At 29.0% G+C, this 11,383-nt stretch overlaps 1 protein-coding gene across 14 annotated transcripts in view; it reads right to left on the minus strand.

The window, feature by feature from the left end:
- The window catches only part of LOC131669622 (tau-tubulin kinase homolog Asator), a 481,900-nt gene extending 473,905 nt beyond the window's left edge, over window positions 1–7,995 (minus strand). Inside the window, exons 1-8 of one of the 14 annotated variants that reach the window (XM_058944629.1) lie at window positions 7,923–7,936; window positions 6,973–7,851; window positions 6,295–6,598; window positions 5,531–5,664; window positions 5,167–5,314; window positions 4,849–5,063; window positions 4,333–4,602; window positions 4,174–4,260 (exon numbers count right to left, since the gene is read on the minus strand). In XM_058944629.1, the coding sequence (XP_058800612.1) occupies window positions 4,174–4,260; window positions 4,333–4,602; window positions 4,849–5,063; window positions 5,167–5,314; window positions 5,531–5,587 (777 nt within the window). In that variant the 5' untranslated portion in view covers window positions 5,588–5,664; window positions 6,295–6,598; window positions 6,973–7,851; window positions 7,923–7,936. The other 13 variants (XM_058944675.1, XM_058944666.1, XM_058944656.1 and 10 more) reach the window with 13 other exon arrangements.
- Between the last annotated feature and the right edge of the window lie 3,388 nt (window positions 7,996–11,383).

Here is an 11,383-nt window from a genome sequence, read left to right on the forward strand (position 1 = left end):
AAGTAGTATTTATATTATCCCATTAAATATTATATAAAGAATATGACTGTGGTTCTTTTCAGGATATGACACAGGATAAATTAAGAAGAGAAGACGAGAACATTATTAGGACTTTCTCTTAAAAATGATATTTGCAGGATTACATGAATTTGCAAAAATAATCTTTTTGCCGCCTTTCCTTAATTTATCCCGTGAATATCTTGATAATAACCACAAAGTATCATATTCTTTATATAACATTTATTAGATTAAATAAATACTACTTATCTGAAAACAGTCCAGCAGTGAGGTTGATTTTTAATGGAACCTTAATTATTTTCCTTCCATATTCAACATCTCTAATATACACATATATTTACTTTTTAAGTAGTTATACTATTATATTATTCATTTGACGTAATTGTTGCACTATGCCACTACTTGAAACTGAATTATGTTTTCAAATTCACCGCGCAGAAGAAATTAAATTAAAATCCAGACCAGTAAACTAATACTTAAAATTTTGAAACGGATGGACAGAATCAATGTCCGGCGACTGTACATGATTGTCATAGCAACATTAACCAATGTAGCCAACTTTGAGACTTGTGAATCTGACACCCAAAAAAATTTTTTAATCATATTTTTGAGTTTTCATGAGCTAAAACGTTTTCTCCCTTTTTCCGGATTATGTCTCCGCTTGAAATTTTATTTCCGGATTTTCCGTTTTTAAGAAAATTGCGAAAAAAAATCGGGTGTTCGTACAGGGCGCAAAATGCATTAAACATTTTTCTCCTGTTTAAAAAGAAATAATATCGATAGCGGATGATAGCTCCTTATTCCCGAATTACGGAACAATGTTCCTTTTGTCGATTTTCTATCCAAAATTGAGGAAAATGTACAAATTAGTAATATATGCGGCAGTTAGTCGATAAAACAGGTCAAACGTTTGCTAATCACCAGATATCCCTATATGAGTTCTACATTGCGTAATTATAATAATAAGTAATTCAAATTCTACTCAATTAACCATTCACATTTTATGTACATATACATAAATAATTTTTTCTAAGGTTTTCTATAAGTTTGTCAGCATGCCAATTTTATAATTAATATTTTAACTATATAAAATAACATAATTCTGAACAAAGTAATAAAAAAATTGAATTGACTAGTTAAAATTGAAAAAAACAATCATTGATCAAGAACTTATAGCTTAGTTTTATATTTGTTGAATTATTTAACAACGAACTTAATTTTACTTCCATTCTTCTTAACAATATAAAGTAATAATCCATTGTAGCATATTATAAAAATACTTCAATATATTGAAGTACTTATTGAAGTATAGAAAATACTTCAATATATTACTTTATATTGTTAAGAAGAATGGAAGTAAAATTAAGTTCGTTATTAAATAATTCAACAAATATAAAACTAAGCTATAAGTTCTTGATCAATGATTATTTTTTTCAATTTTAACTAGTCAATTCAATTTTTTTATTACTTTGTTCAGAATTATATTTTATATAGTTAAAATATTAATTATAAAATTGGCATGTTGACAAACTTATAGATAACCTTAGAAAAAATTATTTATGTATATGTACATAAAATGTGAATGGTTAATTGAGTAGAATTTGAATTACTTATTATTATAATTACGCAATGTAGAACTCATATAGGGATATCTGGTGATTAGCAAACGTTTGACCTGTTTTATCGACTAACTGCCGCATATATTACTAATTTTTACATTTTCCTCAATTTTGGATAGAAAATCGACAAAAGGAACATTGTTTCGTAATCCGGGAATAAGGAGCTATCATCCGCTATCGATATTATTTCTTTTTAAACAGGAGAAAAATGTTTAATGCATTTTGCGCGCTGTACGAACACCCGATTTTTTTTCGCAATTTTCTTAAAAACGGAAAATCCGGAAATAAAATTTCAAGCGGAGACATAATCCGGAAAAAGGGAGAAAACGTTTTAGCTCATTAAAACTCAAAAATATGATTAAAAAATTTTTTTGGGCGTCAAATTCACAAGTCTCCAACTTTGAGGCTAAAATTTTAAGGGGCCCTCTATACGAAACACACGGCATATAGAGCTGTTATTCGAATTGCGATTGGCTGTTGAGCGTTTAAAATAAAAAGAATTTTTAATTGTTATTTTCTTGATCAATTCTCATCGGATTATGTAATTTTATGCAAAACATGAAGTTCCACGCTCACTGATGTATTCCTAGTATACGTTAAAATATAAATGATATATCCATATGATCATCATTTACTTCTATCAACTAACGCTAATTCTAAATGGATAGCTGGTGAGCTATCTACATTACCGATAAATTCTATATTGCAAGCAATGATAAATAATTGACAAGGAGAAAGGTTACTGATAGCCAGCGATGAGAATACGAGCACTCCATCAAAAAACGAAATATCACGAACATAGAAATTTCGTTTTATGATGGAGTGCTCGGATTCTCATAGCTGCTAAATATCTTATTTTGCATTCAATGCTATGACAAATTTTTGAAATGTTCCATGAGATACGCAATCTTCTAGGATGAAGCAATTCAAAATCATTATAGTAAAACTGCGTGTCATGAGCAAGAATAGAAAAACTTATCGATAACTCAACGAAATGTGGTTTTTGTTAATGAACAAATTCCAAAAGTTCAACACTCTCAGATAATCAATAGAGATTGAATTATAGCATTTTAGTTTGACTTTTATACAAATGAATGTATTGAATCATTAGCAGAAATCAAACACAATTTTTGTATTTTATCGGAATATTATTATGTTCATCTGTTAAAGACATAAATAATATTTCTCATTGCAACACGCACCTTAAAACATCAGTCGTAACATAGATCAACACATTTATGAGGCAATACTTTCTCAAGATCGGCGTCCTTATTAGAGTTGAACTGATTGAAACAAATTGGGCTACCTTATCTCAGATTTAATATTTCGTTAAGAACATTGCTCTGTTTTAACAGATAATAACAGAATTTAATGAAAATCGAGGATATAAAAGCAGCACGTAGTTTTCGACATATGTAACAAAGAAAATAACCAAGAAATTCGACGATTAAAAGGCTATGTATAATATGAACTCTTATAGAAGAGTCTCGAAATCGACAACAGAAACTGTGATAAAAACACATATTAGCGAGGATTGGAGTATCAGTAGAACAATGTTCAAAAATTATCATGCAAAGTTTAAGCACATGTTATAATGCTTTTTACAAAACATTAATTTAAATCGGTTAGTAACATTGAGGTTATGTTATTGTATATTTTTTATATAATACCCTTTCTTCTATTATTTATTTTAATGCGACCTTGAATTTATGTTTGTAACCATATTTTCAGAATAATATAATTTTACTTTTTACTACTGTAATAAATAGTTACTACTGTACAACTCAGGGCAACGTCATTAACTCAATCCATGCAAATTTTGGAGTACTTGAAATTACTAGGTATTGAAAAAATAATCCCTATCAGAATAACTCTTACGCGGGCCTTCTTAGCAGAAAATTCCTTTAATGGATGGTCATAATGATGTGATCTATGTTAGAACAATCGATGTTCCTGATTATTTGAAAAATAATCTATCTTTATAAATACAGCCCTTTTCAGAGTGCAGTCCTTCTTGAGTCTACATTATCTATAGTTAGTTATCTGTAAGATGCGTGCATCGCTATAAAATGAGAAATATTTATTTCTTCAACAGATGATCACAATATTTTTACTAATGATTAAATGTATTCATTTCCATAAAAACCAAATAAATAAGCAATGCAGATTAAATTTTTACTTATTTGAGAGTGTCCAACCTTTGGAATTTTGTATTAATGAAAATTGAATTGTACAATTCTTAATGGATTTTTTTATTCTTGCTATAATCACGTGCAGCTTTTCAATAACGTTTCCGAGTCGTTTTTTACCGAATTTCTGCCGATATTCTTCATCCCTCTGAGTATATGTATGTGCAGGAGACTAATACATACTATGTGTTTACTTTTGACATAGGTTTTGACGGTTTTCTAGCCATAGTTTATAAAATTTACTTTTGACATTTTTGAAATAACGTTAATTTATCAAAATTATGATTCAATCTAAGCATCTTTGCACACAAAAAATATAGCAAACAATTTTGTAACATAAAAATTACCTGAATATGCTCTAGAAATACTCGAAGATCAGATGGAAGATGTTTGAGTAATAATTTATGATCATAATTCTCTTTCATCAAGCCCACCTATGTAAAAATGTATTGTAATACGCATACATTCATAACATTATAAATTTTATGTTCTATATATGGATTTACTTGTTCTTTATCCTTAATCTTCCTCCATGGAAGTTGACCATTTACAAATTCAACAAGCATATAAAACAGTGACCACAAATCATCGTGTCTTCCCATTTCCTTATTTTTATGCGCGTTAATTGATGCATAACGGACAGTACCTCTGAAACCTGCAGCCGTTCTTGGTGGTCTAACTTCTCCAGTTCCTGTGGTAAACTGACGAGCTAAACCAAAATCTAACATGTAAACCATTCTTGTTTGATGTGGATGTCGTCCAATGGAAAAATTTGACTGGAATATATAAATTTTCTACATGTTTAAAGATTAATGATACATGCATTATTTGGTTGTAAACTAAATCAAATTATCTATTAATTATCAAAATAAATTTTTAAAAAATAATAAAAATAAATTTTAATTCTATTCATAAAAATGTGTAATGGATAATATTTAAAAAATGTAAAAGTTGTATCATAATAATTTAACTCTTCAACTTTTAATCCTTTTTAACCAATTGGAAAATTAATGATAACCCACTGGTTTTATATCCCTGTGAAGAAAGCCCACTTGATGAATACTTTCTATTGCTTTGAGTATTTGAAGACCTAAGCGTAGAGTCGTTGATAAAGAAAAAGCTCCTCTTGGTTGGGCACGTCGTAGTTCAGCTAAATTTTTACCTTGTAGTTGCATTACTACATAATTAAACCTGTCATTTCGCCCACAACCAATGAATCGGCAAACATGTTCTTTTCCTATGGTTACCCATTTGATTTTGGATTGCATTGAATAAATATAATTATATATGATTTAAATTTTGAAATTCAAAAATAATATCATTAAAATAATTTTACATACCTTGAAGCTTTTTTAAGACTGCTACTTCCATTTTTAAAACTTGTTTTGGTTGTCTTGCTGATTCAACCTTTAACGCAACCTGTTCTTTTGTAATTAGGTCTAAACCTTCATAGATTTCTCCAAACCCTCCTCCTCCAATTTTTTTCATCTGAAAAAATTATTGAAAATTAAAATTTTTTTTTATTTCTAGAATTGGCTTTCAAAACTTTTATAAATTAATATATACAATAAATATTAAATTTTCAGAATGATAGGATATATAGAAAATTAAGGAACAAAATTAAAAATGTCCAATGATAAATTTAAAACTATGAGCAAAATAATTGACAAATAATGTAAGTAAAGAAAAGTATATTAAACTTACAACTTTCCAACGTTCTTTGACAACATGGCCAGGTTGTAAGAGGTCTTCACTTGTCATTGTAATATTATTATTTTGATCAATGATTTGGTTACCTACATACCTCAATACTATTTTTTACTTATTGATCTAAATGCCTAAAAATCAATATAAATTTTTTACAAATAATATTTTAATTTGTACAAATTATTTTACAGTCAAATGTCAAGAAAAAAAAATTAATTGTAGGTATGAATTATGCACAATAAATAGAGCAAAACTGTAAGACCAAATACTGAAGTGAACTGTAATTTCTACTATGTTAAAGCAACTAAACCTGTATTATCAAAGTTTCAATATGTACTTTAATAACAGCCAAGATTATTTTTAATAAAGAATTTTAAAGAGTTATTATAAGATAATACAATAAAGAAATGATTAAAAAAATATCAATAATACATCATTTCCTCAATACACCATTATTGCATAACATAAGTGGTAACTCTATTTAAATTATTTGCTATACTGCTATTGCTATACTATACTATTACAAGATAGTCAGAATATAAGCCAACTACAGAAAATAAATATACTAAAATAAATTTAGAAGAATAAGTATAAATTAATGAAAAAGAAAATAGAAGGAAAATTGGTAATTGGCTAATAAAGCCACAAGGGATGAAATGATGCTAATTAATAAGATATAGATGTTTTGAGTTCGGCAGCCATTATTGCATGCGAGCAGAAAGAAAGTGCAATGAATATCAGGGGGTTGTTTTTGACCCCACCTAAGCTGCGTTCCAACAATACCAGCAGCAATCAGCGCCCTCGGTGGAAACTCCTCCATACTAACTGCATACTCTTTTAACAGTTTGGTTTTCTTCTAAGTACAAAATATTGCACACCTAAATCACATTTTTCTTTTTTCCAAACTATTTAAAATACAAAACTGTACTAGATCTCATAACAATTTCAGTACAAACAATACCAGATCCAGCTGTCTGCTAAGCATTGACGCGTGCTGCCAAACATCGGCTGATGTCTACACGTCAGCTATCTGCAGGCTGCCTGCAGCCCTATTCCCTTTCCCTGCTGCGTCGAGGGTTGACAAGAATGATACATGCGCGTTAGGTCTTGACATGACTCATGAAAATTTGCTTTTATCATACTCTAATACTATTACTATTTCATTCTTGTTTCAAAATAGAAAAAGCAATAGTTGAAGAATAACGAAAATACTACAACACTTATAACCTAGTTATAGTTAGTAAATAAAAATATTATACAGTAACTTTAGATTTCGGTCTATTAAAATAAAAAAAATTAATTTTACTATAAAAAAGTATCACTAATAATTTTTTAATCACTTAACAGTTGCTCTGCCATTCGATAAATCAGTAATAATCGCTTTCATTCAAATAAATCAAAAAAATAAAATACTTTTTTATGATCTATCTTTTTTCTACCTCTCTTGACTTTTGTGTGATGTACGTGCTCTGCTTCTTTTTCTGATCAGTTACACTACACTGCATCACTTTATATAGTATATGACTTAAAATAAAATATACATTGCAACAATAAACTATAAATTCACTAATGTGTTACATTTGATTAGTTGTTTTTTTTTCGCAACTGAGTTAAAGAATAAATAACTTTCAAGCAAGAAGAATTATGTAAATTATATATCACATTGATAGATTCTTTAAAATTTTATAAAAAATTAATGTGCTTATAACATTTTTTAGCATTGAAAAAAAGAGATGACAGAAAAAAATAGAAAGATTGAAGAGGGGTCGAAGATGCCACGCGTGTACACCGCGATCTAAAATTACAATTTTATATTTTTACTACTGAAAACTATGTCGTCTGCTGCGTTCATCCAAATGATTCATGATTGTATTGACTTGAATAGTAAACACCAAATTAATCTACTGAGGACGCACTCACGCAAAGTTTGCACCAAGATATTAAGTAACTGATACTTCTGAAATTGTTCCCTACAATTTACAGAATGCGAGATACTGTTACCGTAGTTCCTTAATTATAGTTGATGAAGATCGAGAAAATATAGTTGATGAGGAGCCGCAAACCACGAACGAATCGTGCTGGCAGTTAGCTATAGTTGCTACAGTTATGAAACCGTCTCGTGTTTATGACTAAGTGAATAGGTGTTGGTGGTTTCTGCACCATGATCAGGAATAGACTAAGCATATTATCAACGATAACTTAGACATAAGTATAACATTTTCAAATTTCTTCAGATCTCTTCATATAACTGCTACCAGTACAAGCGTTTACTTGTGTAATAAAAATAAATATTCAATTAAGCTATAGTCAGTGAAACGCTGAAATGCTAATATTGAGTAAACCGTTTAAACTGATACAGCTTGTAATATTACAATCTAGTAATACTGACTTTGTATCTTCTCCACATTTGGCAGTTGACAACCAACAACCTTTGCAACCGTAGACTGCAACAGTTAGTGTAGAAGTATATAGATTCGCTGCCTTACCACTATCGTCGCTATAGCCAATTGTCTGGTCTCGAATCTCGAATATCGACTATCGATAAATTTGTTTAAATATAATAACCAGGGGGCCTATTCTGAAAAAAATATTGCGGTAAATCAGTATCACTTTAGTTTACCACAGTATTAATCACTTTAGATATGGCAAACGCTTTTAATAAACATATTATATCACCACCCTAGAAACTTTTTTGGAATGGTTATCATAGTAAAATTTAGTAATATTAATTTTAAGTGATAAAAAGGAAATGAAATAAATTGGTAAAAGGCTGAAAATATCTTTTCACTATAACTCATTTTTTAGCGATCATACGATAAAATTTCCGTTAAAAGTGCGAATACAGCAAGCCTTATAATTGTAAGATTGATTTAAAGCGTGTACATTTAAACATTGGACATTTCTTTATAAAGCAAAAATAAATTTTTGTGTTAAAGCACAATTAAAAAATGAATTAAGGATTAAATAAAATATAAGAAATAATATTTTTACAGTATAAAAATAATATGACAAATTTATACACACATACACACCTAATGATCAATATAATATAAAAATATACACACACACACACACACACACATATATATATATATATATATATATATATATATATATATATATATATATATACATACACACACAACACACACACACGCACGCATAAAAGATTAAAGTTTATTTTAAAATTGTAAATTTATTATTTATGTTTGTATAAAAGTAAAATCAAAAGTTTAGAAACAATAAATTTATAATAATTCATTTATATTTTATTAATATTTAAAAATTTTTTATTGATTTAACATATTTTAAAATATTTAAAAACTAATACATTTTTGCCTAAAATATATATACAATAAAATATATAATATAAAGTAAGTAATCAATTATAAGTACATAAAGTAATTAATAAACTTGATATTATTCTTTTTAATTAAGCGATTGAAACATAATTTTTGTTATCTTATACACTGAAAATCGATTTCGATTGATTCAACGGAATTTTTTCAATTGAAATGCACTAACCGATACTACGGTTCATTCAAAGATGATGTTAGTTTATTTTACTGACATGTTCTGTTGAATCGACACCCCGATTCTATTGAATGGACTCCCCGATTCTGTTGAATCGACACCTCGATAGTTCATTCTAAGGAAAGTTTCTATCAAATTGACTACCTGTTCGTTGAAAACAACTATACTATTTTGTTGAATTGACACCCAGATGGTTAATTTTAAGGAAAGTTTCTATCAAATTGACTACTTGTTCATTGAAAACAATTATACTAATTAAGTTATTTTAATAAATATTTAAGTTGAATTAACATGAAAGGATAAATTTCTGATAAAATAGAATTTACTTTTAAATTGTTTATGATTTACGACATTTTAGGCAAATGATGATTTATGAGTTTGATGATTGAAAGCTATTTTTGTTTTTACAAAGTTTATATTGTAGTAGATAAAGCGCAGTTTACTTTTATATCGACGCTGGCTTAGAACCTATAATTAAACAGCTATAGTATACGCACGCTTACATATATATATATATATATGGGACGATCCATGTCAACCGGATCACTGCTGTGTCCAAAATTTGATGTGACCAAAAAAATCGTGCAACGACTCATTTTAAAGTTTAGGATATCTACTTTCTGATGCTGTGTGCGCCTTTGCAAAATCCAACATGGCGGCTCCAATATGGCGGCTACAAGAGACAAACTCGTAAACAAAAAATTTTATTTTTCAAATTTTTAGTAATAAATGTTAAAAAAATTAATATTTCATATTTTTTTATGAAAATCTGGCTCATTTTCTACAAAAAAGTAACAGAGACCATTTTCGCTAAAATGAAAAATAAAAAAGTTATAATTTTTTGAAAATTTTCAAAAATAAAAAACTTTGCGATTTTTTTACTCAGAAGGAAATGACTTTGGAAAAAAAATTTAAGGAACAAAATTGCTTGAAATTCATCAAAACACAAGTGTGAATTTTTTCGAATTCCTTTGAGCGATATTTTGGATTTATCGGATTGTTTGAAAAATTAAAAAACTTCCCAAGATCTTTTACAAAAATTCATACGTAGTCTACGTCTAATTCTAAGAGCTTTTTATTTTATAAGATTGTTCAGTAAAGGCGATCCTTTTTGAGTAAATCGAAAAAGTAACTTGGACCGCTAGACACCAACCAGATAACCCACGCAAGCTCAGGAGAAGCTGTTTATAAATAAAAATGTAAGAAAACTAACCCCAAGCTATTAAACCTGCGTGCCCAGGGGCAGCAATTTTTAAATTATAATGAGAATAAACTAGTGAGGCCAATAACCAAATAACCCACACAAGCTATGAGGCAAACTGTTTGCAATTAAAAATTCAATAAATTATAACCCCAAGGCGTTAAACATGTGTACCCGGGGGACAGCTGTTTTTAAATTATACTGGGAATAATTCAGTGGTTAGATATGGTGTAAGATATTGTCCAATTCATGTACAACTGTTGTTAATTCTAATATTGTATTATATCCACATTATCTTTTGCAGCCGCGTAGCGTTTTACTATCAATTTATTGTCAGTATTTGGAATAAACGCATGGCTACTTTGAATCTTGGTTACAGCAGGTGGGTTGGGGAATTTTCTTTTTAATGTATCAGATAACCTCTTATGTTCTTCTTTTGTATAGTAAAGAAATTGTATGTTCTTGAACTTTTCCTTAGCCCATTTAAAGAGAGTTATAGAATTTAATATAGCATTTTTTGGTTCAGCTTGTAAGCTATATCGGGTTGCCTCACTCTTCAAAGAAGCACCTAGTCCATCACAGATGCATTTACCATGAGACATTGCATAACAGTGCCATTCCGCATCAATTTGAAAATCAGTCTTGTAATGGGCAAGGTGCATCATTTGAGTTCTATTCTTAAAATGTTGCTTGGCACCATCAGATGTATAATAAATTTTTGTAATTTTTGGACACAACATTTTAATTATCGGTATCATTTTCTGCTGCATTAAATAAACTGCTGTTGCATCATGGGTTGTGCAATCTGATAGTAAAATCATGTTGTGATGTTTTAATTCGGTATTGGAGCGATAGTAAAATGCAACAGTAAAAACCGAACATTGGTCATTGTTATAATGGAAAGCTTGAGCGGCATCCTGAGCCACGTATGCATAATTTTCCGCAAAATCACAGTGTAGCAATATTTCATTTTCTTTTAAATTTTCCCTTCTATCAGATATAAATTTTGTTTGTTCATTTGATATAAAACTATGCGTAATGAGAACTTTGATGCGATCACACAATACTTCTATAAATTCATCTGAGGGAAGACATTCTTGTTTGAGGGTACAGCG

This window comes from Phymastichus coffea, unplaced genomic scaffold (genome assembly GCF_024137745.1).
Source record: "Phymastichus coffea isolate CEN01 unplaced genomic scaffold, Cenicafe_Pcof_1.1 PCOF00008, whole genome shotgun sequence".
NCBI lineage: Eukaryota > Metazoa > Arthropoda > Insecta > Hymenoptera > Eulophidae > Phymastichus > Phymastichus coffea.